A 21,692-nucleotide genomic window follows, 5' to 3' on the forward strand; every position below is an offset into this window, starting at 1 on the left:
CTGGCAGTTGCTGGGCCCTCCTTGCAAGGATCTTTAAGGGAGGTGCCTTCCCTGTGGCTCCCAGTTGCCTTGGGAACACGACTTACTGGCTGTGGGGAGAGCTTGTTTCTGGGAAGCAGCTACCTCTTTCCCCCTGCAGTTTTCCCAAGGCAAACAGCAGCGTATTGCTTTATGCATCCCCCTACATTGCTGATTTCTGTGTGCACCTGGAAATCCTAGTAGGTAAAAGTTGCATAATTGCTATTTTTTCAGGAAACCCTACAGCACTCCATACCAACTGAACAAGGATCAGTTGTATTTACATCACAAAGGTCTTTCTTATTCATTACAGCCCAGTGACATTCTTGGTAGTATTGGCAACAGGTGTGCTATTTGAGTGATTACATACCTTTTGATAAATGTTAAGAGGAATTTGAAATAGAAGCTAAAAGAATTCCATGCACAGACCCATCTTCTTTTTGCCCCATTAGAGTTGTTAGCCTTCTTCAACATTCTGACTTGTACCCAGAAGACTGCTATTTTGGACAGATGTTAAACTTTTGATCTGGCCACCTGCCATTTATCAAAGCATGGCTGTACAGCTTCAAACATGTTATTTGACTCAATTTTTAAAATATAAAGGCTACCCCAAGACCTAAGAAAGGTAAATTCCCAGGCAGAAATCTTGATTAAACAAAATATTTTAACAATCATAGTTGCAAAGCCATGGTAGCTTGGTTGAGAGCATGTGATTTAAAGTCACATCAGTCTAGGATTGTATACGAGCTCTGTCCCTTACTAACTGAGTGCACTGTGGCATACTGCTGTACTAGTGGTTCCCAAACTTTACTGCACATTACAATTACCTGGGGAGTTTTAAAATTATCCTGGTTGCCCAGGTTACACCTCATGCCAGTTAAATCAGAATGAGGGTGGGAGCCAGACATCAATGTTTCTAAAGATCCCCTGGTGAATCTAATGTGCATCCAAGTTTGGAAACCATTATGATACACCTTTGTGAGGCTCATTATCTGTAAATGGTAGTGATAAGAACCTATCTCATGTGGGTTTTGTGTATACAAAAATGGACAATATAAAACTCTTAACCCACTTTTATAAGCGTATAATAAGTACTCAGTAAATGAGATCTAATTATTATTGATGATATTATTATTGTCAGTGGCCAGAATTTTAACTTAGAAGCACTTTGACAGTTTACTGCAACACCTCAGACAGGAGGTGATTGCACAAAGACAAACCTGCAGCTCGGTCTGGGCTTTTATCAAAAGCTTACCAGTCCCTCAGGGATAGCTCCCTTCATTCTAATAGGGTCAAACCCCATGCGCACCTTTGGCGTTTCACTGTATCTTTAAATTAACAGCCTACAGAGATTCATTAACTTGTGTTTCTTCCCATTTCTCAATAGGAAAATTTCTGGAAATGCCATGCTACAGTTGGGCCCCTTCTTATATTGGACATTTCTGGCTGCATTTGAAGGAACAGTGTTCTTCTTTGGGACTTATTTTCTTTTTCAGACTTCATCCTTAGAAGAAAATGCAAAGGTAAAAAAGAAAAACATCATTACATCTTTTAGTATTACAAGCATGGCTTAATTTTTTTCCATAGGCACTGGATCTATCATACACATACTCTAGCTGTAATCATTTTGCAAATTATTTTTCTAAAGGTATGGTATTTAGTTCTCACAGTGTCCTTAGAACAATAGAAGTGTTGAAGTGAGAAATCACTTCCTGCATGCACGGCTAACTAGACAGCTTATGTGCAAACCTCTGGAAGCTTAACTTGGCTGTAATTTTACTAGATGAACAGAGTTCTTGGGATTTCAGACTTTAGACCCATACACTTTGATGTGAGCAAGGCTTTTCCTGTTTTAAAAGAAGTGTCTGTCCCTACTCAGTTCTTACTCATAGTGGCCTTCCATGCTTAGAGTGGAAGGGGGTAGCTGCCGTATGTTTGCAGTATTTGCCCAATAATTAGGGAATTCCCTTCTCTTCCTCCTTCCTTTCCACATGGGAGCATAGTGTTTTCCAGAAAGGCTACACAGATCCTGCCAGTATCTTCCCAGCCAGCGACTACATAGGTCAGCACCTGCATTGGGGTGATTTTGCCCTGGCTGTGCTCTAGGAGAGAATTGCCAATGGGGTGAGGTCTTCCGGCAGCCACACAGTGGAAAATCAAACCCACCACCTTGCTTGCTGCTTTCACTATGTTCTTTGCTATTTCTGGGCTTCCTCTTTTATGGTCATTCATTGGTTATAATCATATGAAGCAAAGCAAAGGTTCAAAAAGACTTTATGAGTACACTGACTATGTCTAGAGCCGAGACAGTCAACATCTGTTACAGAAGTGATAGGCTCAGTGAATTTGAATGATACTTTGAAATTAGGTACTACAATTAGAACCTCTCTAATTTGGACTAACAGAAATCAGTTTAGTATGAATCCATTAAAATTATTAATCACTGAGTAACTGCTGAGGAAATACAGATCTAGTACTTTAGAGTAGACACATGTAGCATTTGCCAGGGAGACGGCCCTACTAAATCTCTCTGTGCATCCTCGGGCCAGTCCCTTCAGTTTTCCAAGTCACCTTTACCCAACAGTAAGAAGAAGAAATTCGATTTTATGATTTCTCAGGTCCCTTCAGCTTTATGACTGATTCTGTAACTCCAACTTTTTATTTTGTATTTATTTGCCACATAAATTGTATAGAGCTGACTGTACCCTCCTGCAATTCTATTGACATGGTTCATTTGCTCAGCAAAGTCTACTGGTGGTGCATGGGGAGCCTCAACCCACCCTGTGTCCAAGTCATCACTCATTTTGAGTTCATGAAGTCCAAATGAATTAGATTTTATTGTATATTGTTTGCTAAAATTACAATAAGTATAAGGACTACTATCAGCAATTAAATATAACACCATGTACGATTTGATCAAATCCTTTTTTTGCTATTAACCTTAATTTTTGTTTTTATTTTTTTAAAACCTTTTACATTTCATTTTCTGTTTTAATGTTATGCATTCAGATCTTGACAGCGTTTGGTAAGCATATGTGCCATTCATTGCCATCGTTTGGGTTTATATACATGGTATCTGCTTTTCTTTGATGTGCACATTCTGACAACTCTAATATTTACAGCCACAAAATTAGACTCTATTTTATTTGTTTTTTATTGAGATATAATTGACATATAACATTATATTAGTTTCAGGTATATAACATAAGGATTCGATATTTCTATGTACTGAATGGTCACCAAAGTAAGTCTAGTTACCCTCTGTCATCATATACTCTATTTTTAAAATGTGAGTTCATTTGTCTGCAAATTAGTCTTTATTTATACATAGAGATCTTTAGATCTATATTATAGGAAAAGCCTATATCAAACTCTTTAGATACAGGAGCCATCCAAATGAGTTGTTTTTATGAACGTTACTGTTAGTGGAATAGGGTTTTTCCTGCCTATATCACACCAGTGTGTTCCCTGTTTTATGCTTCATGGAATCATGAAATAAACCCTACCAACCACGCATGTGGTATACCTCTCCAAGAAAATTTAGGCTCACAGTAAAAGCCAGCATTTTGGCCTGATCTTTTGAGCAGATATTTCCCTAAACAATTTATACAAAAATCTTTGGCAATTACACTCAAGATTAAACTTGGCTGTTTATTTTTTTAAGCAAGCTTGTATATTCATGGTACACGTAATTGTTGAATGTTTTTCAGGTATATGGAAACTGGACTTTTGGAACCATTGTTTTTACAGTCTTAGTATTCACCGTAACTCTGAAGGTTAGATTTTTATTTATTCAAATATATTTAACACCATTTTTATAATACTTTCTGGTCTTATATCTTTTTTGTCTTCTAATCTTTATTTTTACTGCGAGTTGTTACTCAAGTCTGAATGCTTACTAAAGTTATGTGTGATATTAGAGATTTGGACATTTATATACTATTTGTGATCCATTTTTTCCAGTATATTGCCTATCCTCTTTTTTTAATACACCATACTTATATTAGAAATCTGTTCCTTCTTTCCTGCTATTTTTGAGATGTTAAGTGGTATATAAATGGGCTGTGTGTATGTGTGTGTTTCCATGTTAAGTACTTGAATATTTTTTAAGTTATATATCTGTTTAAGAATGCCAGTCCTTAAAGGAATTTGGGTACTTAAGACAGTTGAATATAGGTGTCCATGAGCAAGATATGTGTGCGAAAGAGCTTGGTAGTGATGACGTTTTGTATAATGTATTCATCACTGAAATTTACCCGTATTTGTGATGAAATGCATAAGAATATACAGCAGGTAACATACAACAAAGGCAGTTTTGACAAAATCATTGGCATTAACCTGCAGCCATGTAATAACGCTGCGTGCTGAATACTACCCTTGAGGTTCATGAGTTGGGACTCCCTTATAGTTGAAGGTATAATTAAAATTATTTTGATCATTCCAGTAATAAACACCTCATATGGGGTTCAGGAATGAGTACCTTTAAATGAATTCCAGTATGCCCAGTGGCCAGAATTAGAATTCAGAAGTATAAATGACAAAGGACCTCTAATCATTTCCCCTCTGAATTTTTATACCTGCTTCATTTCTCGTACCGAATACAACTAACATGTTTGCATTATTCATCTACTATTTCAGTAATATTTTAGGACTGCAAAAGAAAATGTTACAATTCATCTCAGTTTAGCCACTTACTATCTGGATGTCCTTGGGCAAGTGACCTCGTTTCTCAGTACTTACATTTCCTCTTCTATAAAATGGAGATAAAAGTACCACCCACCTCCCTTAGGATTTTTTTGGTGAGAAGTCAATTAGTGAATACATATAAAGCAGTTAGAATGGGGTCTGGCACATAGAATGTGCTCAGTACAATAGATGCTAGTTGTTATTTACTATTATGTCTCATAGGATCATAATTTGAAAGGGAATCCTCCCCACCCTTTTTTACCCCTGGCCTTGCACATGGCCCCAGGGCTTCCAAGCACCCTTCATAGCTAAAGTTGGCCTTGCTGCAGCAACTTCCACCTGTCCCTCAAAATCCATCCACTCCCTCTTTTCTGCATGGGTATTACTGTGGCATGTTCCCTAGCAGCCAGAGGCTGGAAATTCAAGACAATGTTATCAGTATCCTGTTTATAAGTGAGCAACTGTTAACAGATTGCTGAGGAGCAGGGTGTCACAGCAAGTAACAAAACAAACACCACCTCCTCTTCAGAAATTAAATGCCCTGGATATTAGGCCATGTGGCCCAGAAATTTTAAGCAAGCAGAGTGGACCATACTTTTTATTTTTAGATTGCATTTGAAAATCCCAGGTGCCACAATCTGAAGAAACAAGCAGCCCTGGAAGAAACATGAGAGGATTAAAATCTAAGGCAACTGAAAATGTTATTAATTTAATGGAGTAGATACGGACTTTGCAATTGAAAAATTGCACACTACATAGACCCACAGTCCATGGCTCCATGATGCCTGACGTGTAGAACTAGTTGCCTTTGCATTTAGTAACCCTCATCTGTTGTGTTTGAGCTCTCACGACTCCTTTGTGTAGTTTGTCTTCTCTTCCTAGCTACTCTCTCCCTCTCCTCCTGCTTTTCAGTATGCCTGCCTCCACCAGCCAGGCCTTCTCCTTTTGCCGTCAGCTCCCTGACAGCCACCACTTAAAGCCGCGGGGCTCCAGTCTCTGGGATGTTACCATTACCTCATTCCTTGCCCTTCCTTCAGTAGTGAGGCATCTGCAGCTGTACTTGCTTGACCACACCTCCATGCCTGTACTCCTAGAGTCTAAATGCCTGAGGGCAGAGCTCTTTGAAAAGTCTGGGTTCTGTTCTTCTAGTGCCATTCTCTTCTGGTTGCCTGGCCCAAGCTAGATCCTCCCACAGGTATCATATTGTGTATAAGTTGTCAAATACCATCAGATACGGCCTGGTACAGTTTGTACTCATCATGAAATCTCTTGTGTTGTATCCTTTCAGCTCGCCTTGGATACTCGTTTCTGGACATGGATAAACCACTTTGTGATTTGGGGTTCTTTAGCGTTTTATGTATTTTTCTCATTCTTCTGGGGAGGAATTATATGGTAAGCTACTGTACGTGTGTAATACGTAAATAACAAAATACATATATAGGTACATTGTATATGCAAACATTAATTATACTTTTAAAGTTTTGATTATATAAGATGGCAAGTCTTCAATATTAATGGACTGGAAGTTACTTCTAGCCAGTAATGCTGCTATTTCAGGTAAGATTTCAAATGCAAGTATATAGACTGCACCAGTTACTCAAAAGACCTCCCTTCTGGTAGCCCCTGTCCAAATCTTCCGACCTGAAGGTGTGTAAACATCTCTCTGTGAAACGAAACTAATTTCTAGCATGACCTCCCATGTGATTTCCAGTAGAAATACTCATCCTATGAAGTTTCTACACAATATAGTGGCCAATAGATACAGTATTATCCATTTGGACCCTGTTCTCTCTTTATGGTATATTACTCTCCTTCTTGTCACTACAGATGTGCTCAAGAGATAGAATATATATCACTTAATACTCAGAGGGTTATATTTGAAATCACCGTCCCATTGTTTTGGGGGAGGTAAAGGTAGACTCTCTAGCTTGGATTTAAAGTTCATTCTGTTCATCTTGGTTCAGTAGATGTTTATTCAGAATCTGTTTTGTGTGAGGCACTCTATGGGATACAGAAATGAATAGCCTGTACCCCTGCCTCAAGGAGACTAGAGTCCAGTGAGGGGCACATAAGCTGTGATTGGGAGAGTTATAAGGAATGAAAATAAGTTAGATTTTCATCTCCTTTCCTTACTCCCAGAGGCCTATATTTTGTTTTTTAATATCACAGTTTTCATTAATTGGTGACTTCCCCTGACAAGGATGCCAGCAGCAGAGACCAGGACTAGAGTAAGCCATAGGGTAAGATTCTAGGAGTACATATTTTCACTGGTTTGAGCAAAATCATACGTACAAAACAGTCCATATTATCACAGAGATGTGGGGATCATGTTTATGTCCCTTGAGACTTAATTAGAAGAAACTCTTACTGTTTTGGAAAGCTTTTTAAAATAAAAGCCTCAAGAAATAAAAATACGGACAACCTAATCACTTATGAAAGTAGCAGCTTCAGAAAGTATAATTACAGCATTTATTTGACACCTATATAAATAATTATTGAAGCAGTGAAGCTGAAGGAAGTCTGTTTTCTTTAATAATATACAAATGAATCAAAGTTGATTAACCAAATGTAATACACAATTGTAAGGTCATAATTCTGTCTAGGAACCTGTGTAATCAGTATCTGAACTAATTATGCAAAATTTCCACAAGAATGAAATGTTTCTAGCAAACTAAAGTTTCCCACTCTTTCCAGACTATTCCTTATTAATTAACATAAATCCTTTAAATGATTTAAGATATTGTCACACCTGTTTCTATTCATTAGCGATGGTTACTAAAAATGAAATGTTAATAAATCTGTTTTATTTTGTTGCCTATAGTGCTATCCTTAAGTAGACCTGTGTGAGTTGAGCTACTACATGAATATAAAATTTATATTATAAAGCAACCAAGAAAATGTGACTAGAAACTGTAATCCTTCAGCTGAATGCTGATTGCAGCTAATCTCCAGACATGCTCAGCCCTGAGGCATTGTGACTCACCCCTCTTTGGGGATGGGCAGTGAGAATGATGATTTCTGATCCCCAAACCCCATCCAGGAATAATAATTTTTGTTTTTTACTGCTCCTCTGCAAAACTCCATAGATGCCATCAAAATCAAAAAGAAAAATGTGGAGCTTTTAATCACAGAGAGGGTACTGTGCAAAAGAATACCCTGTGACGACTAGGTGTCAGTTGTCTGCTGGACCCTTATTGTGCCTCAGTTAACTGCCTAGAAGATTAGTCAGGGTGCCCTTCTGAATTAGAGTGGGAATAGAGCTCTGTAGAAGTCTTTTCTTTATGGTAGGAACCCTAGAAAACTTGTTTAGCCTGGACCTCATAAGTTTCTCCACCTCACTATTGTGCTCACAATCTATTCCACATATATTCCACAGTCTAGTCCTCAGCTGTGTAGAGCCACGAGCTTGATTTTATTGTGTTACATGAGAGTGCACAAACATGAATGTGTAAATGAGAAACCAGTTTATCTTCAGTGAGCACTATTTGTGATCTACTCAATGGCACCAACCACTTATCTACCTAAGGCTCCTCATCCAAGGACAGTCTGATGTATACCCCAACCTTGAGCAGCTGCTTTGCACTTCCTCCCCCTCAGCTTCAGACAACGTTCATCCTAGCCTAGTGAGGCTCTCTGTGGTTCAGCTCCGGCAGGGAAGGGAAACTGGCTGGACTTCTCAGTGGTCGCCTAACAGTTCAGTGGAAGACTGAACCCTGCAGAATGAGGCGTTCTCCTGGATTTCTGGACCCCAAGGCTTAATGTGTGATTAGCAATATTCTTCTGTCAACCTACTTGGCACACACTCGTACTCAATATATATTTGTGGATGAGAATGGTAGATTCCTCCCATTCGAGAGAGAAAATCTCTACAGTCCTTGTTATGTTTACATAGGGGTTTTGTGGGCGGGGGGTGGGGAGTGGTAATAAAAATGTCTTTTAAATTTCCAAATGTAGACCAGAAATCCTTTCTTATATTAAAAAAACAGCCAAGGAAGTAAAATGTTTGTTAGCATAAAAATTAATCATCATTTCTCGTGAATATCTCTGAAGCTCCAGCATTTTCTTTTTTTTTATTATTTTATTTTATTTTATTTATTTTTGGCTGCATTAGGTCTTCGTTGCTGCTGCGCGGGCTTTCTCTAGTTGTGGCGAGCGGGGGCTACTCTTCGTTGCGGCGCGTGGACTTCCCATTGCGGTGGCTTCTCTTGTCACGGAGCACGGGCTCTAGGCGCATGGGCTTCAGTAGTTGTGGCGTGCGGGCTCAGGAGTTGTGGCTCACGGGCTCTAGAGTGCAGGCTCAGTAGTTGTGGTGCACAGGCTTAGTTGCTCTGCAGCATGTGGGATCTTCCCGGACCAGGGCTCAAACCCTTGTCCCCTGCATTGGCAGGCGGATTCTTAACCACTGCACCACCAGGGAAGCCCTCCAGCATTTTCTAATGCAAATAAATGTTCTCCAGTTGGCAGCTTTAAAATTGATCGCTTAGTTGTTTTCAAGTCAAATGCATTTTAGCATCTTTTTTCCCCTTTGATTATCATTCCTTTCCTTTCTAAACATTTAGTAAATGAAATCGGTTTACTACTTCTGGGTCGTCCTAAAGAAAATTATTTTTATTAATGTACGTAACAAGGATTCCTTTTAAATACAAAAGTTTCAGTTACACTACTGTTTCATATAACAGGAACTGATTTGTTTTTCCATTATGTATTTTCTTTCCACTCTAGGCCTTTTCTCAAACAACAGAGAATGTATTTTGTATTTGCTCAAATGCTGTCTTCTGTATCCACATGGTTGGCCATAGTTCTTCTAATATTTATCAGCCTTTTCCCTGAGATTCTCCTGATAGTATTAAAGAATGTAAGAAGAAGAAGTGCCAGGGTAAGAACTAAGTTTATATTACCACCTGATTTTTGGAAGGGGCTTCAATATCTGCCGTGAACTAAAAACTTTATTTAGAGAATTGCATTAGTTACAGCATGTTAAACCCCTCCTTACAGGTTCATCACTTAATTTCCTCTTCTGCATAAAAAGTATAGTAAAAAACTTCGTTATCCAATGCAGGTGGTAAGTAGATTCCTTAATAGTGTTCTATGTGACCTTTAGCAATCCATATGGAGTATCTCATATGCTCCATATGGAATTTTAAACAGAAAAAAATGATTTTTTTTTAATTTAACCTAGAATTTTCACACTGGGAATTTCCACACCAACATTCCAGCTTTAACCTTAGAAATTTCCCCATGGGTTGTTTGCAGATTTTTTTTTTTAGTTGATAATCCCAATTTGCCTCTTTCAAACCTTTCCCCTTCCTTTAATTATAGTGCTGCTTAATCTCTGTGTTGCTTCTAGCCCTGTCTGTCCAGCAGTATATTTGAACCAAAGAGAATTCCTTGGATGTGGTTTCTACATCCTTCCCCTCTTGAACACACTTGTAAAAATTCGAGATTGTTTTATGAGTGTGTTTTTATTTTTGCTGCTTATATGGTAAATTTTTTGCGGGAATGAGAAGTTATTACCCTCTGTCAGCCTAATCGCTTGGCCCTGCATTGTCTGATATCTTTTGAGCCTTTCTGAAAAAGCCTTTAAACTGAAAGGGATAGATTAGCCTTGAAAATAAAACTTCTGGCAAATTTTGACCAACATGTTAATTAAATATGTCATATTCCTACCAACACTAGCTCATTTTGCCAAACAAAACCCTGTTTCGATCGTATTGACACCAATTAGATCTTGTAGCCCCTCCAAGGCAATATTTTCAAGAAGTAGACTAAGCTATATCTACCTGATCTATTTCATTAAATTTGCCAACCATTTTAGCCACAAAACTGGCTTGCCTTGATTTTTTTTTTTTTTCCTATTGATTGATTCCAGTGGCTGGTATCATGCAGAATAGGGAACTAAAATGATTATAGTGGGAAAATCTTCAGTGATTAGATGTATAAGAGAGGAGCTTCAGCCCCACTCAAAAGCAGTAGATTATCAGTGGCATAAGCCACATTGATTCTTGCTATACATGGCCCAATCACTATATAGTTAGGTGGTCAGAACTGGCCTTAACTCCCTGCTTCTGCATGCCTTATGGGTGGAACTGCACACAGTAACGTTAACCTAAGACTGCCTTAATCTCTCTCTAATCCTTCCGGTAGACCCCCCACTAACTCCCTCCAGCCTGGTGTTTAGTCTTAGAATGGAAAAGTGGCATTTACTTGTCTGATTATACCTTTAATACCAGTTGAACAGGGATAAAACAGGTTCCTCCCAGAATGGCTCAAGTGGCAATTTGCATGAAGCCAAACAGAAAATGTCACAGTAAGAAATCTTTTGGTGCCTTGTTGTAATAGAGATTTGTCTAGGAAGGATCTCCTTATTTGGGAGTACACTTTGAGGAGTTCCTCGATGTTTTTCTTATTTGGGGTAATGGAGCTCATGCTAAATAATGGCTCACACCCAGCTTCATGCTGTAAAGATGAGACAAAAATCTCAGAAATCAAAACCTTCAAACATATCATCTTATTCTCATCCTTAAGCCCTTTAAAAAAAAATTAGACACTAGCTGGAGGTGACTTTTTTTTTTTTGGTACGCGAGCCTCTCACTGTTGTGGCTTCTCCCGTTGCGGAGCACAGGCTCCGGACGCGCAGGCTCAGCGGCCATGGCTCACGGGCCCAGCCGCTCCGCGGCATGTGCGATCTTCCCGGACCGGGGCACGAACCCGTGTCCCCTGCATCGGCAGGTGGACTCTCAACCACTGCGCCACCAGGGAAGCCCTGGAGGTGACTTTTATATAAATTAAATGGCTACTAAATATTTTAAATGTTTTTATATAAGTTAAATGGAGAGATGCTACAAGGTAGTCACAGATAAAGACTTAGAACATTTTCTTTCCGCACAAACAGCAGATTCCAAACTTCTGTTGAACGAAAGCATGGAGTTCTGGGACTGCGGCCCTTTTTACTTAGCAGTGTAGAATGTTTCCAGGGTTTAGCATGAGATTTGTTTGCCATGGATTATGTCCATGATAGGAGGAATTCCAGTGTCTGTACTGTAGCTTGGCATGCTGATATGCTAGAACAACCAGGAGAATTTCCATAATCACCTTCATTCGTTCACTCATTCATTCATTTATTCCTATCGTCATTGAACCAGTGAACATGTGTTGAACCACCTACTGATGAACATCTCTCTTTACATCCAGAGTCTGAAAGGCTAGATGGCTTTTCAGACTCTATGGGATTGTGAGACTTGCAGATGAGACAAAACATTGTGGGCACTCAGCAGCACTGCCTTTTTTTTTTTCTTTTTTCTTTTTTCTTTTTTTCCCCTTGTGAGAAAATGCAAGAGCAAAGTAGTGCATATGAATGCATAAAGGCCAACTGAAACATGGCAGCTATGACTACTCTGATAAGTCACATCTGTTTACACAAGGCTCTAGTTGGCCACATCAAAGAGGCAGAGGCCACTTCTAAGATAAAGGAGAAAAGAGTATTTTAATGACCAACAGTCTGGCATCCTGGGTGACTTCCTACTTTGTTCAATATCCCTTGCTAAGACATTGGCCTCATTGTAAAGAAACGCAAAGGACTCTTTTACACCGGGTCAGCCTCATACCTGACTGAATCCCTAATGGGGATTAGCTCGCGTGTGTCCCGAGCTAGAGGTAGAAGATCCCCCTGACTTCATCCAGTAAGCTAGGGATCCTTCGCATGTAGAGCCAGAAATGCCTGTGGTAAGTAGACTGCCAGTGCTATCCTCCTGTGAGTCTAGGCGGCTGCTTTAAGAAGGGGACTCAGCAGTGGATAGAGAAAATGTCTACGGCATTTGAGAAAGAAGCTAAACCATTTACATCCAACAATTATAGAAGCAGCCTTCTGTTGAATTCTATTCAGTTCAGCACACATTGCCCGAGGGTCGACTGTAAGCTAGCTGCTGTACTAGGTGTTAATCATTCAGAGGAGAAGCAGACGTAGCTCCCTCTCACAAGGAGCTCTCACTCTAGTTGAGTTATAGAGGGGACTTATTTGGAACACTTCTGTAAGCAGGTATAAACAGAACAGTAGATTCAATACTATGGCTTGTTGTAACACAGCTGGGCTATTTCAAGGTCCAAGTCACTACCTCCAGAAGCCTCCACCACAGCTGCGTTCTGTCATGATATTAGCATTAGAAAGAATTCTCTCTTCGAAAATAGGTTCCCCCACTCATTTAACTCAGGGGTAAATATTTTCACACCCTTATTTTCAGCAATGTAGTTAATTCTTGAGCTAAAGTCCCATCATTAAGGATCATAGGACTTTTCTTTAGCTTATGAACTGACAAAGCCTCATCGCCATGCTGCTGACAAGCGTATGATGAAACTATCATGGAGCACTGAACAGTGGTACAGCAGATAACACTTTAAAGGAAATTTAAAGTTTAGGATTTTGGTATTTCAAAAAGCTGTGTCCCCTCTTAAGCACATTTCTTGGGCTGTCTCTTAATCAGTCAAATACACCTGGACCTTCTGGCCAACTGGTAAATACCAGTTCCCATTTCCAGCAGAGGAATTTTCCACATATCTTTACGTAAAGTTTTCCCGTGTAAACCACCATGATCTAAAGGAGGCTTGACTTTGCCTAGTAGACATGGAAACACTATAATCTAATGAGAATGGACCCAGCAACATGGCCATACCTTGCATGTGAGGTCTGCACAAACAAGAGGAAACATTCCATTACGCAGGGAGCTCTTTCGGAGTGGAAGACAGGAAAAGGAAGAATGTCAGGTGTCTGAGCAAAATTCCCAGAGAAAGCACTTTGGAGAATACAATTTATCCTTATAATAACAATGGTGACAATGACGATTACTGTTGCAATCCTGACAGTGTCACATAGAACCAAGAGTTCTAAGGGTAACAGTCCTGTCATCTAAATTAGACAAATATAAAGTTGAATCCTAACATCGTGGCTGTTGAGGTGGACCTTTATGCATTGGCCTCTGACAAACTGCTACTTGAGCCAGAGTCAAAGCTCTCTAGATGACTGCAAAGGAATGTGGAAATTTCATACTGTTTTAATTATCTCCCATCCTTCTCACCCTCCCCCAACCAGTTGCTAGCTGTACCAGTTTTTTTATTGCTTTAATCTTTCCATGCTCTCTGCTGCCTTCTGTACTTTCATATTTCTTTTGTTTTCCTTTATAAAGTAACCTATTAACCCCTAAAATGTCTACTTCTTAGAAATACTTTTATCTCTGACCGTTGGGAACAAGGTTTTGAGCACACCAAAATGTGTTTCAGTTACAGTCTTAAATAGATGGGCTTGTATTTTAAACACAGGGTGGGTGATTTGGTATCATGTTAATCTTGTTGCAAGGTTTTTGCCCACAAAATAGAAGACAGAGCAATTTAAAATTTTTTTCTCAGAAACGAAATATTTATTTCTCTAGCTTTATCAATTGGTAATTTGCATGTTACCAACATGTCACCAACTGTATTTAAGGTAAAATGTGAACAGGAAAAAATGTAGTTATGTTAAAATATATATGAATAAATAAAAATATTTGCCTTTAGAAGTATAAATGTTTATTAGACTCTGTTAGATATATGTGTTACTTTAGCTGGTTTCTTTTTGTAAGCGTATTTCCATTAGCTGCTAAGGAGATAATATGGGTAATCTTGATTAGCAGAATCATTAAGCTCATCCACATAGTTGACCACTCATCTTCTGTTTTGCTTGAGCAATACCAAAACCAAGTCTATAAATTAGCCTATAGCTTCAGGCACAGAATAAGAAAAAATAAAACTAGCCTCTTAGGTTTTCTGATTAAACTGTAAGTTATCGATTTTTACTTTTTCTAAGTGTTTTAAAGGAAAAATTCATAGCTCTTCAGCCAACGCTTTTAAAGAGTCTCTATAGGAGAAAAGGGGGAAACTGATCAAATTACGTTAGAATAAAGGAAGTTAAAGATTGGTTCAGAGGTAAACGGCACTGAAGTGTGGTTTCGCCAACAGTTTTTCCATTATGTTAGTTTTGATTAGGTTTTTAACCTGGAACTGCCCAAGGGCAGTCAGTCCCTTCATATTCCATCTATGCAATTGGATAGGGGAGACAGTTACTTCAGTATAGACTGGTGATGGACCCTCAGCCTAGCTCTCTGACCAGTGGATTTTGAACAGTGTAAGCTACTGAGTTAATGATTAGAGATGAGCTTTATTTCAATGAGAAACATATTTTTAAATTACTTTATTCAAAATAGTCAATTTTCCCATTAAGAAAAAAAATTTTAATTGCTATACAGAGAAATAGTAGTTTGCTCATATAATAGACTATTCCTAACTCTAGCTCTACTTTTACTTCAGAAAGTAACGTCTTCAAAACTAACGTCATTTCAACTTCGAATTCTCAAGGTTTCTTTTTAAATGTCTTACATTTCAGAGAATATTTACTTTTTTTTTTCTTTTTGGTTTCTGCATTTCTCTTTTTTCTACTGCAATTTTCCACCTTTTGTGCAATTGTGAACAAGGTAACGAAACGCCTCCCTTCCTCAGGAACATCTACTATCTTCATGCTTTCTCAAACTTCCAGCAATCACAGTTTCTCTTGGAGTGAATAAGGTGATTTCCTTTCTTAATGTACCAACTTGCTTGCATTCTCATTTGCTTGACATCATTTTCTGATTCTTTATGAAAAATTCTCATGACTCATCTTTACATCTTCTATTGATACTTAAGAATATTTTGTCATTTTCCTTTAATCATTTGTTCACCTTCTCAAATTGTCACACTGGAGAGAAAGTGATTTTCAAAAACTTGGACTGTAGGTCTGTAGTCCCATTGGTTCCTGGTGGCAGTAGAAGCCACAGTGTGTTACAGCTAGTCTGTTCACTAAGACAGGAATGTTTTGCACAAATTTCTCTTTGTTCAGTACACTCACAGTACCAGCACAACTCTCAGAGGTGTTCACCAAAAGGATGGTAAGGTTTACTAATCGAACCATACTGACTTCATCAACCGCATAACTTAACCAGTGTCATTTCAAAAACCCAAGTTTGCCACGTACTACTAATGTCTGTATTCTTCTACCATGAAAACAATTCAACTGGAGTTGGAGACTTTCTTAGGTCTTTAAATGTATTCATTTAAATGTTACGCATTTGCCGTAGTGTAATCATTTGTACTTTTGGCCAGAGGAGTAGTCTGTAGGAAATTATTTTTTTCTTCCTACATTTTTATCACCAGGTGGGTTAACCAATCTTCAAATGCTTTAAGTATCTTTACCTCACTATTACAGAGAAATCTGAGCTGTAAAAAGGCATCTGACTCATTATCCACCAGACCTTCAGTCAGACCTCTTCTTTTACGAACATTCTCAGACGAATCTAATATATTGTAACAGGTACCTAGTGTTAAACAAGCGGGCTGGCTTTAAAGAAACAGATTAACAGCATTATAAAGAAAAAATGAAAATATCACTCTCTAAATTTTCTCTGCTGTTGGTGTGGTGAACTTTATACTATTCTTTGCAAAAATATAAAGATGCATTACTTGGAATATGGGGAATACATATTTTAAATTTGCCCAAATAAAATTTTAGGCATTTTCCAGAACTGAAGGGCAATACAGTATATTTAATTTATAAGGGGCATGTTGTCATGGCATCACCTGAAAACGCTTGTTAATACTGATTAGGAAATATAATTTTGATTTTAAGAGATGATTTGGAAAAACTGAAAATAAATATTCCAAAATTGCATCTGTATAATATCAAGTCAGTTTTAGCACTGCATGTTCTTTTGGGAATTATGTGAAAATAATTCAATGTGTTTGTACTTCCATGTGCTGTGTGTGTGTTTCCAGGTATATATTTAATGTCCTTGTAAATGTCTGATCCCCAAGTATATGTTAATGAACCAATCTACTGTAATCACTTTTTGTAGTGTCAAGTTTTATTCAAGCTAAATGTTTCAACTTTCAGAGGTAAAACCTTTCCTAGCCATTCAGGGGGATGCTAGCCTAATCATATAGAATGCTTCATAATTTTTCCAAAAGTGAGTAAATTAATTTTATAACATTGTTTCATTTACCCCCCAAAAAAAAAGATTTGGAAGGAATTGATATGCCATGGGAGGAATCCTTGAACTCAGAATGACTCCTCTACGTGTACTCTGTTTCCCACTGCAGGGGCCTCTGTCACCCTAGACCTTTAAAGGTCTTTTATCCATCCATGGGAATGTAGAATAATTCATGAATGAGGTTTACAAGCTTGTCAGCTTGGAAACAACTCTATATGGCTTAGGGCAGGGCTGTCTTTCATGCCCACATAAAAATTAATGATCATCATGAATGACAGTTGCAGGTCAGTTTGCTGTGATGCTAACAATTGTGAGTCCACCTCATAGGCCCATTTTTTCATCATCTGTCAACTTCCCTACCCTCCAGCAAAGAATAAAAATTGAGCTAATGGATTGAATCCATTGGTTCTTCTATCTCCTACTGTTCATCACAGTCTGCATCTGCAGTGTTATTTTGGAAGCCAATTCATTTTGTCTCAGTCTACATACATCCTTTTACCCATTTGGAGTGACTCACCTGCTTATGTTGTCCCTCAGTAATGAATCTGCTTCCCAGTAGCCTTCAAAGTCTTTGACTATTTTGTTCCAGATAGCCTTGTCCTAAGCTGTGTGATGCATTTTAGCTATGCTGTTTCCAGTGAATTTTGTATCCCCCTGGATTGCTTGCCTTAGCTTGGTCTGTGGTTTGGGAGACTAGGCTGGGTAGCAGACACTGCTACTGCTTTTGGCCTCTCCAGGGCCTTAACTCCTACAATGCATAACACAACTGAGGAAATTTTTTTCAAAAAACGATTGTTTTATTTTTAATGTAGTTATTTCTTCTAGGAATATATTTTCATGTGACATTATTTCTTCTCCAAGGAAAATATTTGGCAATTAGTTTAGCCACCGAGTTTGTCCCTTGGTTGATAAGGGAACTGCCTGACTCCTTTTATAAGTTCTCGATGTGAATGGCAACCTTATTTTGGTTAGGGTCACCCTGACCCTGCTACCTGGAGAAATAATATGAGAAAATGGAACATCAAAAGGAATGGAAGGTATTCTAAAGAACTTCTAGTCCAAGTATGGCAAGGAAGGTGCACCTAAAGGGGGAGAAAATAGTATACCCCTTAAGGCCCTCCACTACTCAGGTTTTAAAAAGTTGGATTTTTGAGTGGAGAATCAAGGGTCAGGTTGACTCCCTTGACGTAGGACTTCCACTTCTCCACATAGCTGATTTATACTCACTGATCAGTTGCCCTATCATGCCCCATCCTGATCATAGCATGTGATAGTGTTTAGAGGACAAAGAAGAATCTACAGATTTCTTAGGGAGATTTCTGTGGTTTCTTTTCTAAAAAGATGATGAATAAGAAAAACAGGAGTCAGTTGACTCATAGATACATGATCTACCAAAAAGGAAATTAACTTCAATATTATAGAGAGGAAACATGTTTCTTTAAGTAAAGGAAAAGTACTTTCATAACAGTCTTTCAAAACAATGTATCTTCAGACTTTGTCATAATTAACAACCAAAAAACAGTTGATGCATTCATTCAACATGTCCTGAGCATCTGCTGTGCGCCAGACACTGGGCTAGGTGCTAGAGATAGAAAGTTAAATAAAATGTCCCTGTTTTCATGTCCCTTCTGTCCCTCACAGACTAGAAGGGATCTTAGTGAGCTAAGCCTCTGCTGTCCTAGTGGTAAAAGTTCTTAAAAGAACCCTGGAGCAATCCAAAAGCAAAAAGCAAGTCTGAATCTATTCAGCTGACAAATGAATAAAGGATTCAAAATTGGTTATTGTGTCACTTTTTCTTTCCCTGCATGTGAATAAAACTTGGCAGCTTTGTTAAAACAATTGTTTTATTCTCATAACAAAATTTACTACTTGATTTATTTTTGAAAATGCTGAACAGGTGGTTTTACATTATTATTAAGATAAAACTTTTAACTCTGTGTATTTTGAATCTTTCAGAATCCGAATCTTGAACTGCCTATGTTATTGTCCTACAAGCATATTGACAGTGGTTACAGCTAAAAGAAAGCATGAAGAAGCAACTACAAAAAGTTATCATCTCAGGATACTTGATATGCAACAAACTAAACCACTATCTTATGTCTAAGGTTCAGAGTAAATGTCCACTAAGATACCAAATGACTCTCTTAAGCATTTACAGTTATTGTAAGTAGCCGTTATGGCCAAAGCTCTAAGTTATGAATTATATGAAGGTTGAAAGCAAGAATATTTAGAATTTCTGGCTTTAGATAGAATAAAATAACTACCAAATGGGTGCTCTTTTAACCCATGAACTCTGAATGGATTTAAATACAATAGTATAAAGTAGAAGTCATGCAATGGGAATGAATAGATTTTGCTAATATTACTTTTTTTGCCTGGCAGAAGAAGTAGGCAATTTAGATCACATTTCTTGTTCCTGCTGAATGATAATGTTAAATTATTTTTTTCAACATGTGAAAGGAATACTTGAAAATATAAGAGGACTAAATCAGTGCATCAGATAGTAGTTAATCCTTTCTGTTCACCCACATGCTAATTTTGTCTTGATAGAATATCCTTGCCAAAAACTAACTTGAAAGGTGGAAAGAATGTTAACCCTGGGTATTTTTGCAAAAATCAAAAGAAATTATTTATTTTTGTTCTTCTGGATTACACTTAATGAGTGTAAGGCTACTAGATTTGAAAAGAAAGCATTTCCAATCAGGAGCTCCTCAAAATAGTTAAGATATAATAGATTTTTCCAATATTAGTTTTACTGGGATCTGAGGCAAGATGGGCAGAACCACAGTTACATAAAAATAAAGGCCATTCTGAACATCAGTCTTTTATCATTTTTTTGTGGAGAGGAAGGAAGAATAGCTTAATTTCAAACTGTTAATGGTTTTTATTTGAAAGAGGTTGCATCTGTGCATATATGCAGCACTTTTTTTTTTTTAACTTGCCGATTTGGGAGGAGGAAGGGTCCCTGGCACAACTCTGAACATGAATGTTGTCTCTCTCAGCAAACTTGGCTAGAGTAATGGTCTAACTCTAAACCACGAGATTCACCTTGGTAAAGTCCTTGACTTACTGGACTAGAGGGAGGTTTTAACCTCCTAAGGAGTTCACCTAAAACATATAAATGTGGTGTGTCTTTATTAAATGTTAAAATTAAACACACGCTTTTTTTGGGTATAAGTGACTACATTTGACTACTAGATTGAAATGGTCTTTTAAAAGGTATTTTCTTACCAGTTTCCATTCTTGGTTGTCTTCCTGGCATGCCTGTACTATTAGTGTTTCTATTGTACCTTGATTTGGAGAAGTAAGTATTAGATTCAATCTATACCAGTGTATTTATAAAGTCCATATGGCACATTTGATTCTTCCATTTATATTTTGTGTTAATGTTTAGGTGTAATTTTTCTTAAATTTTAGAAAGGACATAATTTCAGTTGTCAGAAACCATTCCATCATTACTGACCCTTTTTCATTATTTCATTTGTTCTCATATATCAGTATTATTTTTGAGTATTTTGTTAGGTGGCGTCACACCTTCCTAAGTGTGCTGTGTTCTAGTAGCCTAGTATTTGGGGCAGTCTGCTGAAAACCAAGTCAATATATTCTTTACCTATTCCAAAGAGCTAAAAAATCAGACCCAGGAAAGTTTTCGATGTTTTGTTGTTGTTCTTGTTTTTATAGTTGTTGCTGTATTGTTATTGTTGTTTTACATAAGAATTATAAGGACTGTGAATACAAAGAGCCGACCTTAATTAGAGAGGCTTGTTTAATGCAGACCATGGAGATTTGACATGATGAGAATATCTAGGGTAGTGGAAATATAACTGGTGGCATGTGAAATTCCTTGCATCCTGGAAGAAAGACAAGGGGGATTTAGAGTTGTGTCTAATAAGCTACACATTACACTGCAGCTCAGATTCATGATGGCAGTGATGTGTAATATCATGGCCTAGATCCTTGAGAGGGACCTGACTTTATTTTTTGAAAGATATTTTATTAGTGAGCAAAACAATTGGTTAGCGTGGGGTTAGCAGATGGAATAACTTGAAGTAAGCCATCCAGTATTCCTATCACTACAATCTAACCACCTTATTTTGTGTCAGAGAAAGGGGTAAAATGTAATAATAGGATCATATACCCATCATTTGAATAATTTCGAACCACGAAACGTCCTTGTAGTTTTCACAGCTGTCCTCCACTGTTTGAGGATGTTACCTACGAAACGGAAAACATAAATTCCATATCTACCACATTTACACCAGCAACAGTATAAAATACAAGCCTAAATTTGCAAAATCCATAATAATTTAGTGATGGAATTTTTTTAATAACATGCAGTATATAAATGTAGATTTTATGCAAGTGTTGACAAAATCATTTTTCAGCTTGCAAAATGGGACTGCAATATTACATTTTTCACTTCAGCAATTTTTTACATCGTTTTTGCTTTCTATAATGAATGTGAATGCCATCTTTTACGAATGCAACTTGCCTTTTTCATTACAGAAATTTTGTTTGATGTAATCAATAAACTTTGATATGATATGATTGATATTTTTAGCCTCTTTTTTGGGAAGGTCTGTCTGACGTAAAAGTAATATGGAAGCAATTTGGTGATGGGCAATACGTTTCTAATTTCCTCTTTGCCTGTACAATTCACAAATGACTGACCATTTCTGCATACGTTCAACTAGCACTTGAGGGCAATACCTAATTTGGGGAGTTTCCGATATTTGTGGGAGTTTTGAATAAGGCTGTATCTGGTTGCTGCATACGTAAAAGTCCAGCCAAATCAGCAAATACGTATTGAAAGTCTGCTGTGTGCTTGGCAGTGCTCACTCATTGGAGGTTGTACGATATATGGTCCCTGTCTGCATCCCATTGAAATCATTTGATTCTTAAGTGCCCAGAGATACAGAGATTTTACAGTAGTGTGTGTTTACG

At 37.9% G+C, this 21,692-nt stretch overlaps 1 protein-coding gene across 2 annotated transcripts in view; it reads left to right on the forward strand.

The window, feature by feature from the left end:
• Positions 1–21,423, forward strand: part of ATP11C (ATPase phospholipid transporting 11C) — a 169,191-nt gene extending 147,768 nt beyond the window's left edge. Inside the window, exons 25-30 of one of the 2 annotated variants that reach the window (XM_060001975.1) lie at positions 1,406–1,541; positions 3,729–3,794; positions 5,993–6,096; positions 9,427–9,580; positions 15,968–16,072; positions 18,705–21,423. In XM_060001975.1, coding sequence (XP_059857958.1) covers positions 1,406–1,541; positions 3,729–3,794; positions 5,993–6,096; positions 9,427–9,580; positions 15,968–16,069 — 562 coding nt within the window. In that variant the 3' untranslated portion in view covers positions 16,070–16,072; positions 18,705–21,423. Of the gene's footprint in view, positions 1–1,405; positions 1,542–3,728; positions 3,795–5,992; positions 6,097–9,426; positions 9,581–15,200; positions 15,942–15,967; positions 16,073–18,704 lie in introns of those variants that run through there. The other variant, XM_069540323.1, reaches the window with a different exon arrangement.
• The last annotated feature ends 269 nt before the right edge of the window (positions 21,424–21,692 follow it).

This window comes from Delphinus delphis, chromosome X (genome assembly GCF_949987515.2).
Source record: "Delphinus delphis chromosome X, mDelDel1.2, whole genome shotgun sequence".
Taxonomy (NCBI): domain Eukaryota; kingdom Metazoa; phylum Chordata; class Mammalia; order Artiodactyla; family Delphinidae; genus Delphinus; species Delphinus delphis.